Source organism: Taudactylus pleione, unplaced genomic scaffold (genome assembly GCF_031769625.1).
Source record: "Taudactylus pleione unplaced genomic scaffold, aTauple2 ptg000556l, whole genome shotgun sequence".
Taxonomy (NCBI): domain Eukaryota; kingdom Metazoa; phylum Chordata; class Amphibia; order Anura; family Myobatrachidae; genus Taudactylus; species Taudactylus pleione.
In genome coordinates, this window is record NW_028284958.1 from 22,958,389 (window position 1) to 22,985,485 (window position 27,097).

The following is a 27,097-nucleotide window of genomic DNA, read 5'->3' on the forward strand; positions in this document are numbered from 1 at the left end:
AGAGTCTGCTGTAGGTGCTTTGCATTTTGGGCAAAAATGACGCGAAAGACACCCAGTGCTAACAGGGTCTCAAAGGACCTGGCACGCCAAGAGAGACTTTTTGGTGCAACTGCAGCAAACGTGTAAGGACACACATGTACATGAGATGGAATGTTCATCGAACCTACCAAGCGTCCACCAGGAGTGCTCCCGGATCCCTGGTGCACAAGCAGTATCCTGGCAGTTTGTGATTGTGTTCAGACTCCATCATGCCAATGTCAGGCAGGCCCCAGCGCAAACCAGGAGCTGAAAGATGTGCAAGCCCACTCGTCTGAGTGAATACCTTGGCGACTTAAAAAGTATGCCTCCAAATTTTGGATGTAGATTGCCAACAGAGCCAAGATGACGCTCTGCCCACAGATGAATGTGAGTCACATCCTATCCTTCAGGGCACTGCTGCGAACACCGCCCTGATGGTTTATGTAGGCGGCGGCTATTGCATTGCCCGACTGTGCTTTGACCAGTCTATGCAGGAGGAAGGACTCTGCCAGTCAAAGAGCTCTGTGCATTGCTTGGAGTTCCAGAATATTGATGGGCAGCCAGCTCTCCTGAGCCGTCCACTGACCATAAAAAGTCTGATGACCAGTCACCACCCCCCACCCCCAAAGACTTGCGTCGGTAATGAGCAGGAGCAGCCTTTGTCTAGGTGGGACTGATGGAGCCACCAGAGGGAGTGACTGACTTCTGGAGAGCGAATGATCGTCTGCAACTTGAGATGCAGATGGGACTTGTTCCATCTGGCCAGAATCTCCAATTGTAATGGACGGGAATAAAACTGGGCATAATCCCCCATGTCGATGGTGGAGATTAGAGAGTCCAGGACCTGCATACAAGTGTGGACCAAGACTTGACATTGCCGCATACAGTTTAAAATACTGGTAGTCAAAGGGAAGAAATACCCGCTGGACCCTGGAATTCAGTAAGGCTCCCAAAATGTAGCATTTCTTGAGATGGAATCAAGGTGGATTTTAGGCAATTGATGATCCACCTGTGAGCCTGTAGTAGGTCTATTGTGAGACTAATGTGCTCCTGTAGCACTTCCGGTGAATGGGCCAGGAGAAGGAGGAAGTGCTGGTAACAGACTCTGATGGGAACACGTAAATAGGCATCCTGGATACCTAGGGAGGCCATGAAGTCCCCCAGTCCAGAGCCAGAATGATGGAGCGCAGAGACTCCATGTGGAACTTGGGAATACCTGTTGAGCGACTTCGGGAAACCTGTTGAGCGACTTCGGGAAACCTGAGCCCCTCTGGTACTGGGAAACTGGAACAATGACTTTGGAGGCCAGAAGGGACAAGTGCTTCTGCTTTCCTGGATCTACTGAAAGGCCTGCAGAAAAAAACTGGGCTGGAGGGGGTAGCTCTGGGAAACCACCCTTCTTACCCAGGTATATGTCGTGGTCGCCATCCATGCATCGGAGAAGAGAAGATGTCTGCCTCCCATGCTGAGGCTACCCAGATGGGGGATGGCCCCATCATGCTGTGGGCTTGCCGGGCCGGCTTGGTAGGTAGAAGGATGTGTGGTGGACCAGGTCTGTTTTCCTCTGGACTTGGAGCCCTAAGTGGAAGAACCTAGAGAAAGATTAGCCCTTGCCCTTACCTTGCAGACAAAAGAAGTGAAAATTATAAATTTGTGACCTAGGGGCTGCCACAGAAGGTAGGAAAATCCGTCTTGGACTTGGCATCCGTAGTCGCAATCTTGCCACCAAAGCGAATTGGATGTCCAATAGATCCAGCATTACAGAAAATCGGTTTAAGGGAAGCTCTAACTTCCTATCAGTCGGAACCTTAAGGGAGGCCGTGTTAGGGATGGGAAGGGTAGTGGATTTGACTAGCTGGGTGATGTGAGCATCTACCGGAGGGTCTCATTTGGCTCTATCCACAGCAGGTAGCAGATAAAAGGCAGCAATGCTCTTAAAGACTTGGAAGCGATTGTTAGGGTGAGCCCAAGCCTCTTAGGAGGACCTCAAGCTGAGTAGAAGGAGGGAACTCAGCTCCTCCCTTTTTCAGACTATAAATACCAGGGTATCTGACATAATGTCTGCTCAGAGCCCTTGATTAAAAGTGCAGATGTAACTGTCTTGATAAGGACCTCAACATCCACCGGTGGTAGGGAATCCTCTGGAATAGAGGAGGCCTCAACATGTGAGGTAATGGAGACATTATCATCGTAATCTGAGGGAACCTCTGAGTCATAATTCGAGAGCGGTGTAGAGCTGTAATGTCTGGTAGGCATGTGTTTGATGGGCAGTCCTTGTCTAGCATCTGTTGGAGAGATGTCAACACCTGCCCAGATCCTGCACTGACTGAATGAAGGACTGCATCCATGGTGGTTCTACAGGGGCAGGCTGCGAATCACTGAGTAGGAAGAACACTGGCGAACTGGCCCGCGTCTGCAGGTAGACTAGCAGGCCTGGGGGTGGCCAACTAATTAACCAACTGCAGCACCTGTTAAAGTCCACTCTGGCTCCTGATTGGAAGCTGTGGCCGAAGGGACCTCCTGCTGTGTAGCGGTGTAACACTAGACACAGAGACCATCGTTGTCCTGAACCTGATGCGAAAGCACTTAAGCACAGGTGCTACAGTTACACAACACTGGAGCGCCCCACTACCTGGTTAACATTGAAACATTTTAACAAAAATCCTAGGATGTCCCCACACACAAAAGTTGCTAAACTTCTATATAAAATGAATTAGTCTGTTTTGCTGTTTGGTTATGCATTCGGACACCCCTGCACCGATTGGGATGAAGCCAATGCGAGGTGGTCCAGTTGGATCCTGGCCTGGTTTTAGGGGAGTTAAGAACCTGGTCAGATCTCCCGTTGGCCAGAACTTTGGGTCTCATTCAGACCCGGTCGCAAGCGCTGAGCACTCACAACCGGGTCGATGGTTAGGCCCTGCACATGCGTAAGCGGCCGCACTGCGCGTGCGTAAGCCCAGGAGCGAGAGAGAAACTCTCTCGCTCCGGAGCGCACTACAAAAGGGCCGGGTGTCGATGTTGATCGACAGCTCGGCCCGTTTTGTAGGCGGGGTGGGGAGGTGGTTTCACAAACTGAGGCGTTCCTTGAGGAAGTCAGTGGGGAGCTTCCTGCTCGATCAGAGCAGGAAGCTCCCTGGGGCTTGCGGCTGCCGAGGCCCAACCTTAGGGTCTCGTCGCAAGCCCCGATGGTCGCGACCATCGCGACATCACCCTGGTCAGTTGCTAAGCTGTGGGTGGTAACCCACAGCTTAGCTAGCGACCAGGAGGCCGCACTTAAACATAGAAGCGACCGTCCTCATTCAGAACGAGCGCTCTCTTCTTGCGAGCGCCTCTGAATGAGGGCCTTTGACCCAGGGAGCCTGGTCTGGGCCTTCCACTGGATGAATTTGGATGACTACTTCACCGAGGAGTGGCAATTGGTCTGGGATGCCTAACTTAATAACATGAAGTTTTAAACCCGAGCAACGCCGGGTACTTCAGCTAGTATCAAACAAGTGGGACAATGTAAAAAGTGATATAAATTTGTGAATGCCAATAGAGAAATCGGTGTTCACTTTAGTGTAATCAGTAATATAATACAACCAACGAAAGGTACACACAGATGAGAAATAGGAGACACTTACTACGGTCATACAGAACATTCAATGCAATGAAATAAATGGGCTAATAGTGCTCAACAAACCAAACCCCAACAGGAACGGGACGAGCTGAATGTATAACCTGACCAGGAGCGTGAGGTATACAGGGAGACAAGGAGCCCGGGTTGCTCTCTGAAGTGGTGCTGTGGCAGGCAGTTCATAAAATGGCTGTGGAGTGAATCCTGTGGTGGGATGCCTGCTGTGAGGGAACGTGTCCAGGGGTGGGGAAGGGGCTAACAGGGAAAGCCCACCTCCCCCTTCTGGCATGGAACTCAGGGCAATGACCACCACAATTTGTAGTGCCCTGTTGCCTAGAAGCTGCCCTGGGGTTCTAGAGGGGGTGTGTAGACCACCTGGGCCCCAACTGCCAGCACCGCCGGTGGTCTCCCTTCTTTTAAAAGCAGCCCCTGTAAAACAGTGCCTGCTCCTTGCAGGCACCAAACGAATCTGGTCTTTTGGTTTGGGGGTGGGGTATAGGGAGCCTGGGCTGCTGGGGAGAGGAACTTAATTATTAGGTGCCCAGACGCACAGCTACCTATACTCAGTGTTGAAGCCTGTGTCCCCTATGGATAACCAGAAAAATATTTGCGGTCAATTCAAAGATTTGTTTAATTAACTTCATGCATCATGGACCATGCAGAGAAAAGACTTTCACCATGGAGATTAGGTTTCTTTACTCTAAGGATGGGTACACACCCATGTGGCGGCGATGCAATGTAAGTTACATGCTTAATCTAACAACACTGTATTGTCCGTGGCATCTTCCCATCTGATGTGCAGTACATGAAATGGGAAGATTCCACTACTCAGTTCTTCAAATGATAATTTTGGGGGAGGGGTTTACATACTATACGATTTGTTTGTTGCAATCCATTGCATATCGCAAGTACGCCCAATATATCATATGGTGTGCGCCATATGGCCCCATTAACATCCTCCCACCACTAAACCGAGACCATAAAATCTCATACTACTGAATTGTCGCTATATATTTACGATTACTGACCTCATCAAAACTGAATTACAAGTCTAAACTCCATAACACTTACTGGCAAACGAGATTATCCACAATTTTCCAGGGGATACATTACACACTTTATGGAATGTGTTCTAATTGAGGTGAGGCTAGTGGATGTGTGTGATGTGCTCCTAACCGGTAACACAGGAATTATTCACAAGGGAGGTAGTTGAAATGCCGGCTGTCGGGATTACGGCACTCAGAATGCTGGCACCAGTCAGAATCCGGGCGGTAAGTAGTGGGGCTAGGGGAGGTTAGGGGTTGGGTTAGGGTACTTACCGGCCTTTGTCAGTATGTTAACCCTGATGGGATGCCGGTGTTGGGATTCTGAGTGCCTGGAACACCCGTACCAAACCCATTCACAAGCTAAGCAGGAGCAAACCTTTTCTGTTACGTCACACTAATTCTTACAGCCACATTTTTTTTCTATTTCGCCAAGTCACTACTAACAATTTCATATGAACATTGAATAAAAGTGACGTTTTATAGTACAGGTTTACTGCAGGTGCCCTAATTAATGTGTATAAAAATATTTGCAGTTAATACAAGGATTTGTTTAAATAACTTTTACGGATCGAGGACCAGCCAGAAGATAATAGGCCATAATTTGCATATGGGAGAAAGTCTAACTATACAGATTGGGATTGTAGCTCTAATGAGTAGAGGCAAAAGTTTGGGATATTGATTTGACAACTTTCAAACACGGAGCATTGTTTTACCTTCCTCTGAAACTTTGAATTGAATGGAGCTATCTCTATTTTAATCCAATGACATAACTCAAATCTTAGCCAAATGCAGGTGTCTTCTTTGCTCAATAGTTCCACTACTGTTGCAATCCGTTCTTTTAGTTTTGTATACAGTAATAAAGCATTCCAATGTTATTTTCTACTTACTGAAGTTTTGATATTTCATTTTTATTTACAATGGAACAAAGGGTATAAAAGAGGATTAAAAACTAGGTCATGATTGGGTGCATAGCTGGAAATATGAGACAATTGCAAAGTCTTAAAACAGACTCCAAACAGCTAAAGCTTCAGCTCCCCGGATGCCTCAGATCCTCCTCCATATATACCCTGCCCCTAGCCATAGGCCTTCAGTTTAGTTAACAAGTCTTAAGGCAAGAGAAGGAAGAGTAATCGTACACCAGAAACACTTAAACAAAATGAGAGAATCTGTGACCGAAAGAAAAAATTACCCATGCAGCAAGGTGCGTCAGGGTGGGTGCCCTGTGGACCTCGAACTAAAGGAACTCTCTAGAGAAGTTTACCATAACTCTTAATTTTCTTCTTCAGGGTCCATAGGGATACCATGGGGATGTCCTAAAGCAGTTCCCCTAGGATGGGGGACTCTCCTGAGCAGAAAGGAGAACTCCTCACCCAAAGGAAGCATCCTGAGAGGCAAAAGTATCAAAGGCATAGAACCTAAGAAAAGTGTGGACAGAGGCGACGTGGCAGCCTTGCACAATTGTTCAGCAGAGGCACCACGTCTAAAAGCCCACGATGGCCCTACAGACCGAGTAGAATGTGCCGTCACTGTGCTTGGGACAGGGAGATCAGCCGGTGTGTACACCTGAGAGAGAGTCATGCGTACCCATCTCGCTAGCATCTGCTTATTAGCTGGCCATCCTCGTTTGTGAGAACTATAGAATACAAAAAGAGTATCTGATTTTCTAAGAGTTTGTACGCTCCATATAAACACTGAGAGCACAAACTACATCCAGGGAGTCTTCACCTACAGAAAGATCTGGAGCCTGAAAAGCTGGAACTAGTGTTTCTGCATTTAAATGAAAACGGAACACTACCTTAGGAAGGTAACTCTCCCTTGTACGAAGAACAGCTTTATCCTGGTGAAAAATCAAAAATGGGGAGCGCCAAGAAAGTGCTGCCAAATCAGAGACTCTGCAAGCAGAAGAGAGAGCGAGAAGAAAAAGTGTCTTCGCTGTCAACCACTTCAAAGCTACAGAGTCTAGAGCAGGGGTCTTCAAACTTGGCCCTCCAGATGCTGTGGAACTACACATCCCAGCATGCACTGCACATAGTTTTAGCATGCTGTTATATCAAAAAGGTGGCAGTGCTTGCTGGGATGTGTAGTTCCACAGCAGCTGGAGGGCCAAGTTTGAAGACCCCTGGTCTAGAGGTTCAAATGGGGGAGCTTGTAGCCCCTTAAGAACCAAAGAAGAATCCCACAATGCTACCAGTTGAACAAAAGGAGGCTGAACTCGCAGAACTCCTTGGCAAAAAATTCTAACATCTGTTAATGAGGCAATCTTCCTCTGGAACCAGACTGACAGTGCAGAAACCTGCACTCTAAAAGTGGCCAGGCGGAGACCACTGTCTAACCCCGCCTGAAGAAAAGCCAGTACCCTGGAAATCCTGAACACCTTAGGATGATACTTCCTATGGAAACACCATTGACCAAAAGAATGCCAAACTCTGTAATAGTTGCAGGCAGAGGCAGGCTTCCGTGCCCTAAGCATCGTCTGAATTACAAAACTGGAAAAACCTTTTGCTCTTAGGATGGAAGATTCAAGAGCCACGCCGTCAAAGCCAGACGAGGGAAGTCTGGAGGCTGGCAGGGACTCCTGCCATAGAGGAAGAGGCTATGGACTGTGTATTGACAGATTATGTATGTCGGTGAACCAATGGCGTCTGGGCCAAGCCAGAGCCACCAGTATTACTGTTCCGCCTTCCTGCTTGAATTTCCTGAGAACTCCTGGGAGGAGAGAAATCGGCAGAAAGAGCTAAGCCAGTTTGAAGTCCCATCTTACTACCAGTGCGTCCACGAAAGCTGCTGCTGAGTCTCTGGACCTGGACCCGTACCTGGGAACCTTTTGTGGTTGCGATGTGACGCCATGAGATCTCTCTGGTAGACCCCATTTGTTTACCAGGAGCTGAAACACTCCTGGATGGAGAGTCCACTCTCCAGGATGTATGTCCTGGTGACTTAGGAAGTCTGCTTCCCAATTGAGTACTCCCGGTATGAATATTTCTGAGATGGCTGGAAGATGATCTGCCCAAATCAGAACCTTTGTCAATTCTTTCATGGCTGCGTAACTACTCGTGCCTCACTGATGATTGAAGTAGGCCACTGTAGTTGCATTGTCGAACTGAATCTGGACCGGCCTGCCCTGGAGCAGGTCCTGTGCCATGATAAGTGCCTTGTACACTGCTCGCAGTTTCAGAATGTTTATTGGCAGATAACTTCTGATTTGTCCATCTTCCCTGAAAACTGTCATTGCCCCTCATCTGTGAAAACACGCGTCTGTGGTGAGAAGCACCCAATTTGGAATCCTGTATGGGCATCCTTTGTTCAGATGATCCTTTTTCAGCCACCAGAGGAGAGAGTGACGAACCTGTGGAGTGAGACTGATACTCTGAGACCTTATTAGATGATACTGTCCTTTCCACTTGAAGAGAATAAACTTCTGCAGAGGCCTAGAATGGAACTGAGCATACCCCACCATATCGAAGGTGGATACCATTGATCCCAGGACCTGCATTGCTAATAGAATGGATACCCTGCGCTTGCTTATTCGCAATGACAGGGCCACAATCTTGTCCTCTGGCAGAAACACAGTTTGTGCCAGAGAATCCAGCAATGCTCCCAGATGTACCCATCTGCTCTGTTGGAGAAAGGGAGGATTTCTTCCAATTGATTATCCAGACGTGCTTTCGTAGGCAGGATATGGTCTGTTGAAGATGGCTTTGTAAAACAACTGGAGTCTGTGCCAATATTAGAAGGTTGTCCAGATATGAGAGAGGCCGTCATGACCGCCATTATGTTGGTAAATACCCAGGGAGCGGTACATAGGCCAAAGGGTAGAGCCTGAAAGTGGGAATGTTGCTGAATGACAGCAAACCGTAAAAATTGTTGTGGGGTGGTATAAAAGGGACATGCAGATATGCATCCTGAATATCCAGGGAAACCATGTTATCCCCTGGCTCCATTGCCAAAATAATTGACCGTTGAGTTTCCATACAAAACTTGGGTACATGGATAAACCTGTTGATGGTTTTTAGATTTGGTACAGGGTGATAGGCCCCATTCGGTTTCTGAACCAGAAATAATTGGAATAATAACCCCTTCCTTGTTGTGACACAGGAACTGGGACTAATACCCCAGCCTGCAGCAGGGAGTGAATGGCTTCCTGACAGGCCAAGGCCTTGGCCGCATCTGATGATCTGTGCAAAAAAAACTTCTGGGAAGGATGCCTACGGAAGGTGAGGGCATACCCCTGAGAGACCACTTCTCGGACCCAGGCATCTGTTTGATGCCAATAATCTGCAAACTGAAGTAGGCCTCCTACCCTGGGATCCCCCAGAAGGAGACCCGCCCCATCAGGCTGAGGGTTTGTTGTCTGGTTTAGAAGCTGGACGTCATGCTGGGCCAGACCTCTTCGTTTGTCGCCTTGCAAAAACTAGTCGGCCTAGAGGAAGACTGTTCCCTTACTCGTCCCTGAGGACGGAAGGACCGAAAAGAAACCTACCTAGACTTTATAGTCGACGTAGATGGCAGATCTGCTGATTTTGAAGCTGCCAGAGAAGCTATTATTTTATCCAACTGTGCTCCAAAAAGTACCTTTCCATAGAAAGGTAAGACTTCCAACGCTCTCTTTGATCCTGTATCAGCTTTCCAGGATCTTAACCAAAGGGCCCTGCGTGCCACTGTTGAAGCTGCTGATGCTTTAGAAGCTAAAATTCCAGCATTTACTGCAGCTGCTCCCATATAGGAACCCCCTTCCCGTATGTGGGAGATGTACATCATCTGTTCTCTGGTAGCATCTGGTAGTGAATCTTCCAATGCCTCCATCAATTTTTCAACAGCTTTGGCTACCCAGGCTCCTGCCATAGCTGGACGAGTAACAGCCCCAGATGATGAAAAATATGAGATATGGTAAGAACTTACCCTTGTTATCTCTATTTCTACGAAGTCCATAGGGTTCCACAGGATACCTTGGGGTATAGGTGTGACGTCAGTCGCAGGGCACTAAAGAGTTAAGCTTTCAGCCTCCCAGGATGCACTAGGTCCCCCTCCTATACCCCGCCCCCGGGCCAAGGCACCTCAGTTAGTTACCAAGCCATAGGCCGGAGGAGGAGAAGGAAGAGAGAGAACAAAGATCTGGACACATACAAGAATCACATTCTCACCAGAGGGAGACGGAAAACCGGTGACCAGAGCAAAGCCCATCTGCAGCACAGGTGCGACAGGGCGGGAGTCCTGTGGAACCCTATGGACTTCGTAGAAATAGAGATAACAAGGGTAAGTTCTTACCATATCTCATATTTTCTACTTCAGGTCCATAGGGTATCCACAGGATACCTTGGGGATGTCCCAAAGCAGTATCCTTTAAGGGTGGGGACGCTCCTGTGCAGAAAGGAGAATCCGCCGCCCGAAGGAAGCATCCTGAGAGGCGAAGGTGTCAAACCTGTAATACCTCACGAAGGTATGGACAGAAGACCACGTAGCAGCCTTGCAGATCTGAACTGCCGAGGCACCACGTCGAGCTGCCCAGGAAGGACCCACAGACCTAGTGGAATGAGCCTTCAGAGAAGGAGGGACCGGTAGGCCTTCATGAAGATAAGCTTCAGAAATAGCCATACGGATCCAGGCTGCCAAAGTTTGCTTTGAAGCAGGCCAACCCTTTTTACGGAAGCCAAAGAGGACAAACAAAGCGTCCGACTTCCTAAACGAAGAAGTGCGGTCAACATAAGTCCTTAAGGCCCGCACAACATCCAAAGAGGCCTCACCCACGGAAAGACCCGGTGAGTTAAAGGCCGGAACAACTATTTCCTCGTTAATATGAAACTGGGAAACAACTTTGGGAAGAAACTCGGGCCGAGTGCGGAGCACTGCCCTGTTCCCATAAAAAACCAAGAAAGGGGGTCTACAAGAAAGAGCCCCTAACTCAGAAACACGTCTGGCCGAAGCAATGGCCAGAAGGAAAACAGTCTTAGCTGTTAGCCATTTAAGATCCACTGAGCCCAGTGGTTCAAACGGCGGTCCTTGGAGAGCCCTCAGGACCACAGCCAAATCCCAAGGCGCCACAGGTGGAACAAAGGGCGGCTGAATGCGGAGAACACCCTGCATAAAGGTGCGCACATCCGGGATTGTAGCAATCCTACGGTGAAACCAGACAGATAGGGCCGAAACCTGTACCTTCAAAGAAGCAAGGCGAAGCCCATGATCTAGTCCCGCTTGCAGGAAGGCGAGAATCCGAGACAGACGAAACTCCCGCGGTGCATAACCTCTCGGTCGACACCACTGGAAGAACGTATGCCACACGCGATGGTATATCCTCGCGGAAGACGGTTTCCGAGCTCGCAACATGGTACGCACCACAGAGCTGGAAAACCCCCGGGACCTCAGCATGGCCGTCTCAACAGCCACGCCGTCAAAGACAGCCGAGTCAGGTCCGGGTGAAGGCAAGGACCCTGAGACAGAAGGTCCGGTCGTAGCGGCAACCGCAGAGGAATGTCCACGGACAGACCCTGAAGGTCTGAGAACCAGTGCCGTCTGGGCCACGCGGGAGCTATCAACAGGAGCGTCCCTCCTTCCTGTTTGAATTTCCGGATTACCCGTGGAAGAAGGGAGACCGGAGGGAACAGGTATGCGAACCGGAACGTCCACCGGACGGACAGAGCATCCACCAGAGACGCCCCTTCGTCTCTTGTGCGAGACCCGTACACCGGCAACTTGTTGTTGTGCCGGGACGCCATGAGGTCGATTTCTGGAAGACCCCACCTGTCCACCAGTAGTTGAAAAACGTCCGGGTGCAGGGACCATTCCCCCGGATGAACGTCCTGGCGACTTAGAAAGTCCGCCTCCCAATTGAGCACTCCCGGGATGAAGACCGCTGATATGGCCGAAAGATTGCGCTCCGCCCAAACCAGGATCCGAGAGACCTCTACGAGAGCCGCCCGACTGCGAGTTCCTCCTTGCCTGTTTATGTAGGCCACGGTGGTAGCGTTGTCCGACTGGACCTGCACCGGGCGACCCTGGAGAAACCGCTGTGCCTGCTGGAGAGCATTGAAGACCGCAAGGAGTTCCAAGATATTTATTGGAAGCTCCGCTTCTGTCGGCGTCCACCTGCCCTGGAACAAGTGTGGACCCGAAACTGCTCCCCAGCCCCGAAGACTGGCGTCCGTTGTCAACAGGACCCAATTTGGAACCCAGAACGGACGTCCCTTGTTGAGGTGGGTCGTCTGTAACCACCACGTAAGGGACAGGCGAACCTCCTGGGTGAGCACAATCGTCTGGGACTTCAGAGACTGAGTCAGCCCGTTCCACTTGGACAGGATCAGGTGCTGCAGAGGTCTGGAGTGAAACTGGGCGTATTCCACCATGTCGAACACCGACACCATGGAGCCCAGTAACCTCATCGCCGAGTGTAAGGACACCCGGCGGCTGTGCAGACAACTGCGCACCCTTGACTGTAAAGCAGAGATCTTGTCCTCCGTCACGAAGATCCTTTGCTGTCCCGAGTCCAATAAGGCTCCAAGATGCAGAATCCTCCGAGACGGGATTAGAGTGGACTTCTGCCAGTTGATTAGCCAGCCGTGCCGTTGCAGCAGTGCAATGGTCAGGTCCAAGTGGCGTAACAGGAGCTCTGGAGATCCTGCCACCAATAACAGGTCGTCCAAATACGGCAACATGCGGACTCCCTGCAGCCGCAGAGAAGCCGCCATGACCGCCATCACCTTGGTGAAAACACGTGGTGCTGTTGCCAGGCCAAAAGGTAACGCCCGAAACTGGAAGTGGTCGCTGCTGATTGCGAACCTGAGGAACTGTTGATGGCGCCAAAGAATAGGGACATGCAGGTAAGCGTCCTGTATGTCCAATGACACCAAGTAGTCCCCAGGTTCCAGCGCCAGAATGATGGACCGTAGGGTCTCCATCCGAAACTTCGGGACCCGCAAAGACTTGTTGAGTGCTTTGAGGTTGAGAATCGGACGATATGACCCATTGGGTTTCTGTACCAAAAATAGATTTGAATAGAAACCCTGGCCCCTCTGAGAGAATGGAACCGCCACTATAACTCCAGCCTGGAGCATAGTGTGCAATACCTTCCGCAGCTCCGTAGCCTTGTTCCGGTCTGATGGGAGACCCGTGGTGAAGAAGCGAGCCGGGGGTCTGTGCCGGAAGGAGAGGGCGTATCCGTGAGAAACCACCTCCAGAACCCAAGTGTCTGTCGTAGTGGTCGACCAACACTGGGCGAACTGTAGCAGGCGGCCTCCCACCCTGGGATCCCCCAAAGGGAGGCCCGGACCGTCAGGCCGCAGGCTTGTCATCTGGCTTGGGGGCCGGACGTCTGGTACTCCATGCCTGCTTCCGGGGCTTGACCGATTTCTTAGGGCCAGCCTGTCGAGGAAACGACTGTGGTTTGGGCCTGCCCTGGGCCCTAGATGACCGAAAGGACGATGGTCCCGAACCAGAAGGAGCAGCGGCCGACGGGAGACAGGCAGATTTGGCTGCCGCCAGCGTGGCCACAATCTTATCCATATCCGGACCGAAGAGAACTTCTCCGGTAAACGGCAACGCTTCCAGACCTTTCTTGGAATCTGCGTCCGCCTTCCAGGATCGCAGCCACAAGGTGCGACGAGCAGCTACCGCTGCTGAAGAAATTCTAGACACCAGAGTACTAATGTCTAGAGCCGCCTCGTTGATGTAGGTGGCCGAATCACGGAGATTGCCAATCAACTCCGCCTGATCGGCCGGACAGTCGGATTCAAAAGAAGCCTCTAATGAATCCGCCCAGCGCTCCATCGCTCTGGCAACCCAGCAAATGGCCATAGCCGGCCGTGCTGCCCCCCCTGCAAGGGAATAAGCGGACTTCAGGCAGATTTCTACCTTGCGGTCCGTAGCATCCTTAAGGGAGGACATGGATGGCATCGGCAATGTGGCACTACGGACAAGACGGGTCACGTGAGAATCCACCTGTGGAGGGGATTCCCACTTCGCAAAATAATTATCCGCGAACGGATAAGCCACCGCCAGGCGTCTCTGCGGCTGTTATCTTTTGCCAGGTTGTTTCCACGCCTCCTCTAAATGGTCCACCAACTGACCCGAAAGAGGAAAGACTGTGGCATCGCCCTTCACATCTTTGAAAAAGGCATACTTAGATTTAGCCGCTGGGGGAACTTCGTCCTCAATCACCAAGGCTGTGCGGACCGCCCGAATAAGTCCAGGAATATATACTTTGGACTTAGCATCAGCGTCCTTAGTATGGAGAGGTTCCTGATCGTAAGGATCTAGAATCTCCCCATCATCAGACGTCCCTTCGTCATCCTCATAAGGAGCGGACAGAGACGCCACCGGCCTTTTATGAGACCGCATCACAGACTCCCCTTGCAACACATCCGACAAGTGCTGTACAGAACTCGTCAGGGAGTTAACCCACGCTGGCTCCTGAGAACCCGGGAGCGGGGAAATAGGGAGACTGTGGGGTACCACCAATTGTCGTGGGAACCCCTGCATGGGTGACGACACCACAGACTGCTGGGACAAACCCATCGGAGTAAACGCGGGCTGCGGAGCTAACTGGCCCACTAAAGCTGTTAACGCCTGAGCGAAACAAGCCCAGGGCGGCTCCTGTACCGGTGCTGTAACCGTAATAGGCCGCGCCATGGACAAACACTGCCGGCAAAGGCCCTCCGCGCTACCCTCCCCCTCCGCTAACGGTACTTTGCACGTGGTACACTGTAGCCGGAGGGGAAAATCACTTTCAGACATGATGGCACCACGTATGTGACCTCTCTCACCAATTAAGTATTAAATAGGCGAGAGACCACCCTGCAGCACCGCACCGCAAGGGCTTTAGCAGAAAGAACAGGGACAGTAATAAAGCTGACAGTTTAGATGAAGAAAAGATTACAGGCAGCAGCGCTAGCACAGTCACATACAATGCAGAGAAATAACAATTCCTGCACTAACAGCGCTGATCACTCAACTACACAGACACAGGGCCTGGTAGGACACAGCGCTGCATACACAGACCTGACCACAGCGGAGGAGAGGTATGCGGGGGGACCCAGACCACGATGCTTCCATCCAGCGCTTCCAGCAGCGTTCACCATGCGTTCTGGAGAAGATGGCCGCCGAGGAGCAGAGAGGAGGCTGGCCTGGGGGAGGAGCGCTGCCACAGGACCAGTCGGCAGCATGCAGAGAGGGCTGTGTGCAGCGGGGGAGGCGCCGGCTGTGAGACAGGGAAGGCGCGCTCCCCTGGCATGCATTTAACCCCTGGGACGCCGCAGCGCTACCGCTCTGCTGCGGTCCGCTGTCCCAGGGGGTAGTGGAAGCGCAGGTTGGTCGCCTGGCTCCACGCTGCAGCCAGTCCCCAGGGAGCCCCCTGCCTGGGGACTTAGGACCATGTGATCAGCAGGGACCCACCGCGGGACCCCGCTGCTTACCTCTGTCCCCCTTGAATCCGGCCATGGTCCGGAGCATCTGGGGTCACCGCTAGCTGTGACCCCAGACGCCCACCAGCATCCCCGGATCAGTACCGGCGTTCTGGTACCGGCGGGGTGTAGGGAAGACAGCATGGACGTCAGGACTGACTGTCCATGCTGTACATCCAGTTGTGCAGCCACAGCTGCATGAAGAATAAGCTTCAGGGGCTCTTCTAGCCCCCACTCCAACAGGTGCACCCGACTCCGGCCGGGCACCAAACTAAACTGAGGTGCCTTGGCCCGGGGGCGGGGTATAGGAGGGGGACCTAGTGCATCCTGGGAGGCTGAAAGCTTAACTCTTTGGTGCCCTGCGACTGACGTCACACCTATACCCCAAGGTATCCTGTGGATACCCTATGGACCCTGAAGTAGAAATATTGGCTTAAGACATGCTTACATTTTTCTATCTGTGGAATACTTCAGAGAAGATGCTGATGGAATAGGCAATGTAGCATTTCTGATTAAATGCTTACATGAGCATCCACAGTAGGAGATACCTCCTGCTTAGTACATACAGAAGCTGGGAAAGGATACAACAATGTTATTCTTATATTCACAAAATCGTTTATCTAGGTTACCCAATGCCTCATCCATAAGCTCAGTGAGCTGTACAGATACAGGAAATTCCGTTTTTACCACCTGAAGGTGGTGAATAAACATTGGAGCCTTCTTACTATGAGCTGGTTCATCATCCTGAATATCTAGGACTGATTTAAACGCCGTCACCAAAGAAGGAACATCCACTGTGGATGGATGGATGGATGGATGGTCCTCCTCTCCCGAGCTATACCCTGGAGAGGAGCCTTGCACATCATGATTCCTCTGATGATGTGTCTGAATCTAGTGTTCCCGCTAGGCTGTTTTAGCGGGGCGCGGCGCCCTGCCCTCCTTCTGAAGGGCAAAAAGCACCCTGCCCTCCAGGAGGAGGGCAAAAAGCGCAAGGCCCTAACAGCCTGCGGGAGCCGTTCTCACCCGCGGGACGCAGTGTCCCGCGGGTGGACAAACATGCGATGACCCGGTCACCGCCGGGGAATAGATGCCGGGCGCATGCGCCCGGCGTCTATTCTCCCTTTCTGCAGCGCTTGGGCTGCCCGGCATGTCCGTAAGCGCCGGGCACGCCCCCAAGTATGACGAAAAGGGGGGTGCGTCTTATAGACACGCCCCCTTTTCGTAACCACGCCCCCTTTTCGGACGCGCGCGCGACTTCGGCGCGCGCACAACATTGCCCTCTCTAGCTCCGGCGCCCTGCCTGCCGCCGGAGCTAGAGGGAACACTATGAATCCATATGTTGAGCAGACTGATAATAAGACTTGGGCTTAGTAACTACCGGTCTGCTTTCAACATTAGATGGTGCCATACTCTGACCAGAATGCCCATAAACATCCTTCCAAGAAGGATGCATAGGAGGTGCAAACATGGCATACTGGGGCCACCTCATCCAAGGAGGCATAGTGGGAGCAGCCATGCTATTCACAAACTGCTTCATTACCTGGGACAAAGAGGCTACCCAAGAAGGCTTTTGTCCAGGGACAGGTCAACTGGACTGGTGAGGTGGCGCTGTATAAAAAGACAACACACAACTCATCCTTTACATCCTGAGAGGACACATAAGCCAAACATGAAATCAGCACAGGGGGCTCCCCCTCCTGTTTCCCTTTATCTTTTGACATGTTTAATAAAGGTAATAAAATGCAATGCTATGTGACATCCTTCACAAAATCTTAAATTAATGTGAAGTACTAAAAAAAAAAAAAAACTCCACCCCAATAGACTGGAGAGAAAAAAAATTGTTATAATTGACAGACAGAAATAAGACAGATTCAACAGCAGCTAGCAAACAGTCACATACAATGCATATGTAATATAATTACAATGGACTCTAAATCAACTACACAAATACAAGGAATGGAAGGATATAGAGCCCTATATACCTTAACCACGGTGAGGTATACAGGGAGTCTTACCCAAACCCTCCTGAGACCAACAGCTACAGCAGCGCACTGATAGTGGACCGTGTCTCAAATATACGGGGAGGGTAGGTGGAGCAACCCAGATGCGTGAAACCATTCGTAGGGACAGGGTCAGGGGAGGAGTTGCTGGGGAGCGTCTACCTCCCCTAAGCTGTGTCAACCAGCCGAGTATGCTGGCCTTGTGGCAGCAGAAGCGTCTGCTGCAGATTCCCGGCACCAGACCGTAAGGCCCTGACGGTCTAGTGAGGACACGGACAATCCCGGGCCCTGACTGCAGCGTCTCTGAAACCAGAAGCAAGGACTACCGTGCGTGATTCACGTTATAACAATACTGCCTTTGAACCTCTATATACCCCTGCCTATACCGTCTAATATCCTGCCTATAAACCTCTAAGGATGACGCTAATTTGCGTACGTAGTCATACAGTAAATAAAGACTCCAGACCTAGAACCTGTGGTTCCGAAGCACAAAGTATTATTCAAGCAAAAGTACAGCACTTACACGCTATGATCCTCATATAATCTTAGCGCAAAGAGATTATACAGACCCAAGTACAATTATACATACGCAGCGCTCTCTGGTCCAGATGTAGGCATCAGCAAGAAACCCCCGTCAATCAGCATTCAGCACGAAGACTAGGAACCCAGGGTCAGAGCACACATATTTATACCCCCCAGGAATAAACAACAAAATAGAGAAGTTTGTTGCTAATACCATTGGTCCTAAAGGAGAGGGCATATGTTATAAGGCATTTAACAGGTTGGTTCAAATAGACACAGCCCAACCTCTAACAACTGGTGGTCTCTGGTTTCCCGCCTCATGCAAATCCTAACAGTTGTTCATATAATGTACATTTTGTTGCTTGAAGTCTCTGCGGTCCATAAGTTGAAAATGCATGTTGCAATCTCTCCATCGATATTACCGGAATACTGTTGAGAGAGTAGAGTACGAATCAGTAAAATACCAAACATGGCTTACTTATCACGTATAAAACCTTAGTTACGAAATAATCTTTATTTCCTAACAATTATTATAAATGTGCATACTCGAATCTTATACCTTAAAGCTTATGGAACCTTGTATGTGAATATGTAATGTGTGAGTATGTGGGGTTTGATGTAAAGACGCTAGTTAACTTGGGGCAGATGCATGTGCATGAAGCTAATATTCAGCATTTTCATACAGGATCTTATGCATTCACTAATATGCGACTAGTTAACAGCGCAATTGTGCGTATTAATGTGTATATGAGAAATGGTGAAAGATGCAATCGCATGATGCTAATAGTAATTTCTACTTCAGGGTCCATAGGGGGTCCACAGGGTTGACCTTGGGGTATAGGTTGGGAACCAAATCCGGGCACCACGCAGTTAAAGCTTTTAGCTCCCAGGATGCACTTGGGTCCACTCTCCCTATAACCCCACCCCCAAGCCAGAGGCACCTCAGTTTAAGTTGGTGCCCGGCCGGAATCGGGTCACCGTTTAGTGCAGTGGGGAGCTGATTAGCAGCCCCTAAGCTTTATTTTTTCTAAAGGACAAAGTTTTTTATTTTTCCTTTGGATTCTTCAGAGCGGCAGCGTCAGACTGTCCATAGGACGTCTAAGCTGCCGCTCCGTCACCCCGCTGGCGCTGAGACGCCAGTACAGATCTGGGGATCTCAGCGGGACCCCAGAGTCTGTACTAGCCGGACTCTGCGGGCGCCCAGGACTGCTGCCGGATCCACGGGGAGCAGGTAAGGCGCGGGTCACCGCTTGCGGTGATCCGCGCATTTGAAATGCAGTCCTGTGCCTCCGGTCTCTGGGGACAGACCGGAGGCGCCGGCAGTGGCGGCGGGCCCCCCATACCCCGTGTGTCCACTAGACCACCAGGGACTTAGTGTTCGGTGCAGGGAGCCGGCGTCCCGGGGGTTAATAGCCGGCCAGGGGAGACAGCCTTCCCTGTTACAGAGGCTCCTCCCCTCAGCTCAGCGCGCCTTTCAGTATCTATAGTCTGGCGTCGCTGAGCTGCTTCCTCCGCGGGCCACGCTTCTTCTGAGGTCTCCAGCGGCCATTTTCTCTGTGGTGCAGCAGAAATCTCTGGAGATGGCAGTTGGTCCAGTCCCCCTGCGTACCTCACCATCAGGTCAGTGTACACAGCGCTGTAGCCTTCCCAGACACTGAATCTGGGTAAGTTGCATGCAGTGTAATAGTGCAGTATATTATATGACATGTTTATGTATATATGTATATATCTGCATTGTATGTGACTTATGCTAGTGCTGACTGTACTTTATTCTCTCACCTGTCAGTGTATATCTATCCCTTTCCTTATCTGCCCTAATACAGCTGTACTTGGGGTGGTTCTGAGACCTCACATTTATATACTTGTTAATATTTGTGAGGTTTGTCACATACTGTTGCGTGCTGCACGTTGCCATATTTTGAGTGGAACTGTGTGTTGCATACGCTGAAAATGGGTCCCTGCAGCTAATTTTTAGTTTCAGTCAGGACCAGTATAGCGCTGCTTGATCACAAGGCTTGGTCAGATATGTCTGACCAGGAGATAGAGCGTTATACTGCACCCATTTTTACTATCCTGCAAGCCATGTGCTGCAGGTGTTAGTGCGGAGGATTTAACTCTTAAAGGGTTCTGTATGTGGCGTCATCGGGTGCCGGCCCCTTTCACGACCCCCTTGGGCGGTTTGTTTTCTCGGGATCCTCTTAATTGCGGATCGCCGGGCGGGCCCCATTGTTGTACCTCACTTGGGGTTACTTCACCATACTGCCCTTTTTCATCTCAGGGTATCTCGCAGTTTCTTGCACTCTTCGCCTGTGACACAGACTACCGCTCCCTACAGGGGTTTTTCGAGTATATGAATTCCCCCTGGTGCCACAATAGTCTGTCATGCCCCTTGCAGGGATTACCACAACAGCCACCCTGGGTGGATGTCGTTTTTCTATGAAACGCAAATTGGCGTGGTTGACGCCCTGTGCTTACTTCCCACTTGGCTCTACCGTGAACTGGATACTGTTTTGGGCTCTTTCCCTCTTACACGGGGGGAAGCCTATCTCAAGTATTATTATCCCTGTTTTAGGGCTGGTAGCAGGTCCATTCTGCACCTGTATCATACACCCTCAGTATTACGTGCCTTTTGGGTGCCTGTTGCTGACTAGCGGGTGGATCGCATGGCGGGACTCTGGCTGTTGCCAGATATGAGGTATTACAACAGTGTTTGGTCTCCTGTCCCAAATTCCCTGAGGGTCATCATGAGCCCCTCCTGGGGTGGATGGGCGTGTTACTCGTCGGATTACAGACGTTACTACGCATCCCATTCCTGCGTGGTCGGATTCTTCTGATCCGTAGGTGGTAACTCTGCCTGAAATCAGTATACTCGCTTTCAGGGGTTGTTACCCATCCTACCATGGCGATAGCATGGTTGGTTAATACTATTGCATACTGAGCTGATGCATTTGTAATGTTTTTTCCCCTCCAACACGTCTGGGGTTCAAATGTATTTGGTTGCTCACGTAATATATGCAGTTGTCATAGGTGGACATGCCTATATTGGATACCAGCTCCTAATTTTCAGAGTTCCGGCTGCGACGGTATCCTCCGTAATACCCTATGGCTGCGCTCTGGGAATGCAGAGGTGCAGATACCATCTATAGGGTATATCTTGTTGGGTCCTGACCTTGACAGTGGCAGTACAAATTTCCCGCCGTCAGCTATGCTCACTACGGGGCCTCAGACTATTAAGTCTTTTTGTCCTCTGGGTCAGCCTAAAGGTCTGTTTCTTCATAGACTGTCGGCCTTTACAAGGGCCGACATATCCAGTTCCGAGCAGACCTGGACTGCCAGCCGATCCTGCTTCTGAACCTACGGATATATCGTCAGCCTGACGAGACAGGCCTACCACTGGGAGATGGCGATTTCTCAGTTTGCCCGGTACTAGTGTCTAGTTGCCGCGGCTACGTGGGTAGGAGGGTACGCACTCTCTTTGCTCAGGCGGCCTATTTCCATGTGATGGTACGCAGGCCCTTATTCGGAACAGGGCCTTACAAATCCAGAAAGCTATACAGTTGTTGCGGTAAGCGGAGCTAATTGGGCCATCCCCACTTTCTCAGCGAGGGACTGGTTGTTCTGCTTTCTTTCTGGTGCGGTGGCTGAATGGTCCTCTTTGGCCTATTCTCTGTCTCAATTCCCCGAACCAGTTCCTAAAGCTACCTGGGCTCAGGAAGCAATCCCTATGCTCCATCATACTATGTTTGGAACCTGGGGACTTTATGGTATCACTGGATATACAGGACGCGTGCCTACGGGTACTTACAGAGACCTTACCTCAGCATGGACTGAGGTTTGCTGTATCACAGCACTTACGATTTTTCGGGCTCTGCCTGTTGGGACTGCTCTCAGCCCCACAGGGGTTTACCAGCGTTTTGGATTTTCTGACAGTTCTTCTGTTCAGTATATCCCAATGCTCCTGTACCTGGATGGCCTCCTGCTCTTAGCAGGATCACCGGGGTACTTTACAGCCGGGTCTGACTGACTGACAGGGGGGTTGCCTGCAGACGTTTAATCAATGGGGAAAAAGTCCTCCCTGCATCCCTCTCTGGGTATTCTTCACCTAGGAGCCCTGCTGGATTCTCAGAATCTGAGAATTCTTCTGGCATAAGACGGCATCTCCACTCTTCCATTAGGAGTAAATGGATGTCTGCGCAGTCGACATATGTCTTTACACTCTGGGATGCATGGTCCACTATTCAGTGTCTGCCTTTGGAAGGGTGGAATGGGCTTAGTTCCATTCCAGGCCTTTCCATAATTGGCTTATCTCCAGATGGAACAAGTTATTTCTGTCTGATCACTGTTCAAACGATGATGCTCTCCCCGGAGGCAAGTCGGTCCCTTTTCGGGTGACTATGGCCATCTCGTCCAGGGTATTCTTTGCTAAGGACAGTGTCTGGTTCGCATCCATTTCAGTGCAGTTGGATGTCTGTCGATTCCACCCTGTCAATTAACTGGTTGGAACTTTAGCCTGTCTTGGGCCTTCACTCTGGCATAACCCTTGTTTCCCGGTGAACCTGAAAAAGTTCAGTCCGACAGGGTCAGAACAGTGGCTTCCTTTTTAGCAATACTGTTCGTTGGGTGGCAATGTCAGGTATGTCATACATTCGGACATTGTCTGAGGGTCTCCTCCCGACCATCTCGACAGTGTTAATTTCAGGTGCTCTCCATTGGTAAGCGGGAGTCCTCAGCCGTCACGACGTGCATCCAGGGGACTAGTCTCTTCCCCAAGAGAGGTTTCATCTCCTGGTGAGCAGGGGGGGGGGGGTCCTCCTGAGGTGACCCTCATGGCCTTCTGACTCTATCACACTATGGTGTTACAGTCCAACTCTGGGGATTCTGAAGCAACCTTCAGTGACTCTTTGTCGGTGAAGTAGTTCTTCCAATTTGCGTACCTGTGTTCTCCGGTCTCCATTCTTCCTCGAGGGAAGTGTTTCAATCGAGACGGAGATGCTTTCCTGCTGGTGGCTCCTGATTGCCCCAGATGTCAGGGGTACTTGGTTTTTTGGAGTCTCTCCATCGATACTCCATTCCTGATGCTTCACTGCCCAGACCTGTTGTCTCAGGGTCCTGGGGTTTGTCTTGGACCTGGGTCGTTTGTCTTTGACTGCGTCCCTACAGTGGTCTTACGGCTTCCCTGGCTTTGTCATCGTTGGAATGATTAGAGCACATGGATCAGTTTTTGCTGGGACCTACCACAAACTGTGGCAGCCATAATTCTTATGGTATTATACCTGTCGATATGATCCTCTGGTGTCCAGGATTTCCAGATATTCTGGCATTCCTTCCGGCTGGCTTGGGTTTCACCCTCGGCCTGGCCTTCCTGACAGTGCGGATCTCTACACTGTCAGTATGATTAAGATATGGAATTGCTCCGCTCTGGTATCCAGTTCATCCTTTGGAGTGTTTTCTGGATTATGCCTCCATTTGTCCTCCCTAGGGACTCCTTGGGAGTTAGTAGTGGTTCTTCGTTGACTCCGGGGAAAGTTAATGGAACCGCTGGTTGTGATTGCCATTACATGGTCTATTGCTTTGGCTTTCTCTCAGGGAGTTTATATCACCCAGGTGAGTGTCGGAATTGGGAGCGTTCTCATGTGGCTCCCTCTTCTGGAGGGCATCTTGTCAGGGTGTGAGTTGCTCTCACCCTGTGTTTCTTCTTAGTGATTTTTAGGTTCCATATTATTCTGGAACTTATGGTGAGGCCATTCAGTCCCCGGTCTTATCGGCTGGTGTGGCCTCATTGACTGTGGTCCGGCCTCTGTGGATTTATGTGATCCGTTCAAGTTCCTGACGGAAATCGGACTCCTTATTGGTGGTCTGAGATTTCTGGTTTTAACAGGAAAGGATGGCCGGCCTATGGCCAAATGTTGGCTGGACGGCCTCGTATGTCTTCTTCAGGGGCCTACCCATGGGTAGGCCTTTCTGTTGTTGATGCTTGTTTTTTCTCGGGCCATGTAACCCTCGTGGGTGGCTCGCTGTGGCGTCTTGGCTGTTTTGCCTTGCTAGATGGCCACGTGGTCTTCTGCCCACACCTTTTTAAGGTTCTAGGCATTGGTTTCCTTTGCCTCTCCGGATGCTTCCTTTTTGGCGGCGGATTCTCCTCTCAGCACAGGAGCGTCCCCTCCCTTGAACTGCTTTGGGACATCCCCAAGGTCAACCCTGTGGACCCCCTATGGACCCTGAAGTAGAAAACAAGAGATATGGTAAGAACTTACCTTTGTTATCTCTGTTTCTACGAAGTCCATAGGGTCCATAGGGTCCACAGGGCGCCCGCCCTGACGCACCTGGCTTCAAATGGGCTGTGTGGCTGATCACCGGTTTTCCGTCCCCCATTTCTGTGAGTATGGTTATCGAGTGTTCCAGTTTTCTCTCTCTCTTTTTTTCTCCTCCTCCGGCCTTTGGCTACTTACAAACTGAGGTGCCTCTGGCTTGGGGGTGGGGTTATAGGGAGAGTGGACCCAAGTGCATCCTGGGAGCTAAAAGCTTTAACTGCGTGGTGCCCGGATTTGGTTCCCAACCTATACCCCAAGGTCAACCCTGTGGACCCTATGGACTTCGTAGAAACAGAGATAACAAAGGTAAGTTCTTACCATATCTCTTGTTATCGCCACATGTACTAAAGTGTGAGTTTATCTAAAATGGCGCTTAGGCGGCCATTCGCAAAATGGCTTCTTGCAATCTCATTTCCAAGATGGCGTCGCTGCGATTCAATTTTAAACTGATCTTGTCTCAGCCAATTATCCAGCTTCGACAGCGAGGAACTGCCTTACCGGAAATTTCCAATGCGTCTGGGCCGCAGCATTGCTGCTAGCAAACTCACCAGCCCAGTTACTGTTGTTGTGGCCTGGCGGAGGTAGACGGAGTCGCATTATATGCGTCTTAATTCAGACGCTTAGTACTGCCAACCTAAAAATAAAACCTAAAATAAAAGTTTAGGACTGCCTGAGCAGTCCCGTTACAAAGGTTCATCTTGATCCTGCCGCACCAAATGAACAACCAAAGACCTATGGCTAGGGGTGGAGTATCGATGGAGGAGGATCCGAGGCATCCTGGGAGCTGAAGCTTTAGCTGTTTGGTGCCTGGATATCTATGGGATTCCTGTGGACCCTGAAAAAGAAATTTATTTTTATTAACCTGTTGTGAATGGCACTTGTACAAAAGGGTAATTGGTTGGGCTTATGCTGATGATACCACATAGGTATGATTTTTGCTAGTAGATTCTCAGAAAATAATTAATTTTGTCAGGGTAGCTAAATGATGTAGTTACTTATCAACTCTGTCTTACTAAATTGTCTAATTTCCTTTACAACAAAATATATATATATTTTTTTTATATACTTCTATGCTAGGTAAGAATTCGGACACAAACCTCCCGTTTTCATGCAGACAGTATTCGCCTGGAGATGGTTAGCAACAAGCCTCATGTTTCCCAGGACGAACAACCCTCTATCTCTAGCCTTGCCCGGACTGACCTGGTCAGGGAGGTTACGCGTACAGCAATAGAGGCTCAATTAGCAAAGGAAGAGGAGGCTGCTGAGAAGAGAGCTAAAAAACAACACCAGGAGTATCGACAAACCCAGGGCCACAGTCTGTACTCACTACTGCAGCAGCTGCATGACCTGGCACTGCTTGATGTGTCTGAAGACTAGTGATGCAGTCTTCATGCCCATTTGTACAGTGGAAGCAAGTAAATGTGGATATGTACTTCATATTCCTACAAAGTGACAATTAGTGCAATTTCCTTGTTTTTAATATTTTTTTTTTTTTTAATTCATGTAAATATTTTAATGTTTACAGCAACCCTCACACAGATTTAGGTCATAACGCAGCAGCCCCAGGCTCTGACACAGAAGTGGTAGAATTCATTTCTCACTTGTGCTGTGGATGGAACATTTTATAGATTCTCTTGAACTTTAGATAATTTTTTTAATTATAATAAATGCTTTAATTATTCTCCTGTTTGTGTGCAGAATTTATCATGAAATTACTCTATTGGATCTCCTCCTGTCCCCTCAAAGTAGCTCAATTTGCTCTACGTTATCAAATAGTTCTGATCTAACATCTGTATCAAGCTAAAACTATAGAAAAGCTTGGTTACAAAATAAAAAACACAATGTGGCTGCTGCAGCGTCTTACACAGTACTGATGATCACATAAACAGACCTACCAAGATTCCTAAAAGCAAAAAGCACAGGAATACCAGCACTAAAGTAAAAAGATGGATGGTCTAAAAAATGTAAACATTTAGATTGCATTTATTCATAAAGAAATATGCCCATACCACATGTAATCTAAAAACAAATGCTAGCACCCTTATTCGCATAAAAAATCCATTAGGATATACAGTATATGTAATTGAACATAGGTCTGTTCATGTATGGTCAAAACAGGACCTAGGATTCCCTCCACTGTATCAGATATTGGAAAGTATTAAGCAGCAGATTATTACTGAATGGTGGGCAAATTGATTCCAACACAGTTCTTAGCATCCAAGGAGCAAACAAAATAGGCTGTGTGTAGTCCACCTGCAATATTTCCAACGCTGCACTCAGTCATAGAGAGGATGTAAAAGTCCAAATCATACTCCAGTTGATCCCAGGGTTCCAGAGAAATCACCTTAACGCGTTTCACTGGGTAAAGGAGCACCCAGCTTCTTCAGGAGTAATGGATGCTAAGGACTGTGTTGGAATCAATTTGCCCACCATTCAGTAATAATCTGCTGCTTAATACTTTCCAACATTGGATACAGTGGAGGGAATCCTAGGTCCTGTTTTGACCATACATGAACAGACTTATGTTCAATTACATATACTGTATATCCTATTGGATTTTTTATGCAAATAACAAGAGATATGGTAAGAACTTACCTTTGTTATCTCTGTTTCTACGAAGTCCATAGGGTCCACAGGGTTGACCTTGGGGTATAGGTTGGGAACCAAATCCGGGCACCACGCAGTTAAAGCTTTTAGCTCCCAGGATGCACTTGGGTCCACTCTCCCTATAACCCCACCCCCAGCCAGAGGCACCTCAGTTTGTAAGTAGCCAAAGGCCGGAGGAGGAGAAAAAAAGAGAGAAAACTGGAACACTCGATAACCATACTCACAGAAATGGGAGACGGAAAACCGGTGACCAGTCACACAGCCCATTTGAAGCCAGGTGCGTCAGGGCGGGCGCCCTGTGGACCCTATGGACTTCGTAGAAACAGAGATAACAAAGGTAAGTTCTTACCATATCTCTTGTTTTCTACTTCAGGGTCCATAGGGGGTCCACAGGGTTGACCTTGGGGATGTCCCAAAGCAGTTCAACCAAGGGAGGGGACGCTCCTGTGCTGAGAGGAGAATCCGCCGCCAAAAAGGAAGCATCCTGAGAGGCAAAGGAAAACAATGCCTAGAATCTTAAAAAGGTGTAGACAGAAGACCAGGTGGCCACCTAGCAAGGCAAACCAGCCAAGGTGCCACCGCGAGCCAC

At 49.7% G+C, this 27,097-nt stretch overlaps 1 protein-coding gene across 1 annotated transcript in view; it reads left to right on the forward strand.

Moving 5' to 3' along the window:
• Positions 1–25,904, forward strand: part of DIS3L (DIS3 like exosome 3'-5' exoribonuclease) — an 86,129-nt gene extending 60,225 nt beyond the window's left edge. Inside the window, exon 17 of the mRNA XM_088452757.1 lies at positions 24,979–25,904. Within this exon, the coding sequence (XP_088308883.1) occupies positions 24,979–25,278 (300 nt within the window). The 3' untranslated portion in view covers positions 25,279–25,904. The remainder of the gene's footprint in view (positions 1–24,978) is intronic.
• The last annotated feature ends 1,193 nt before the right edge of the window (positions 25,905–27,097 follow it).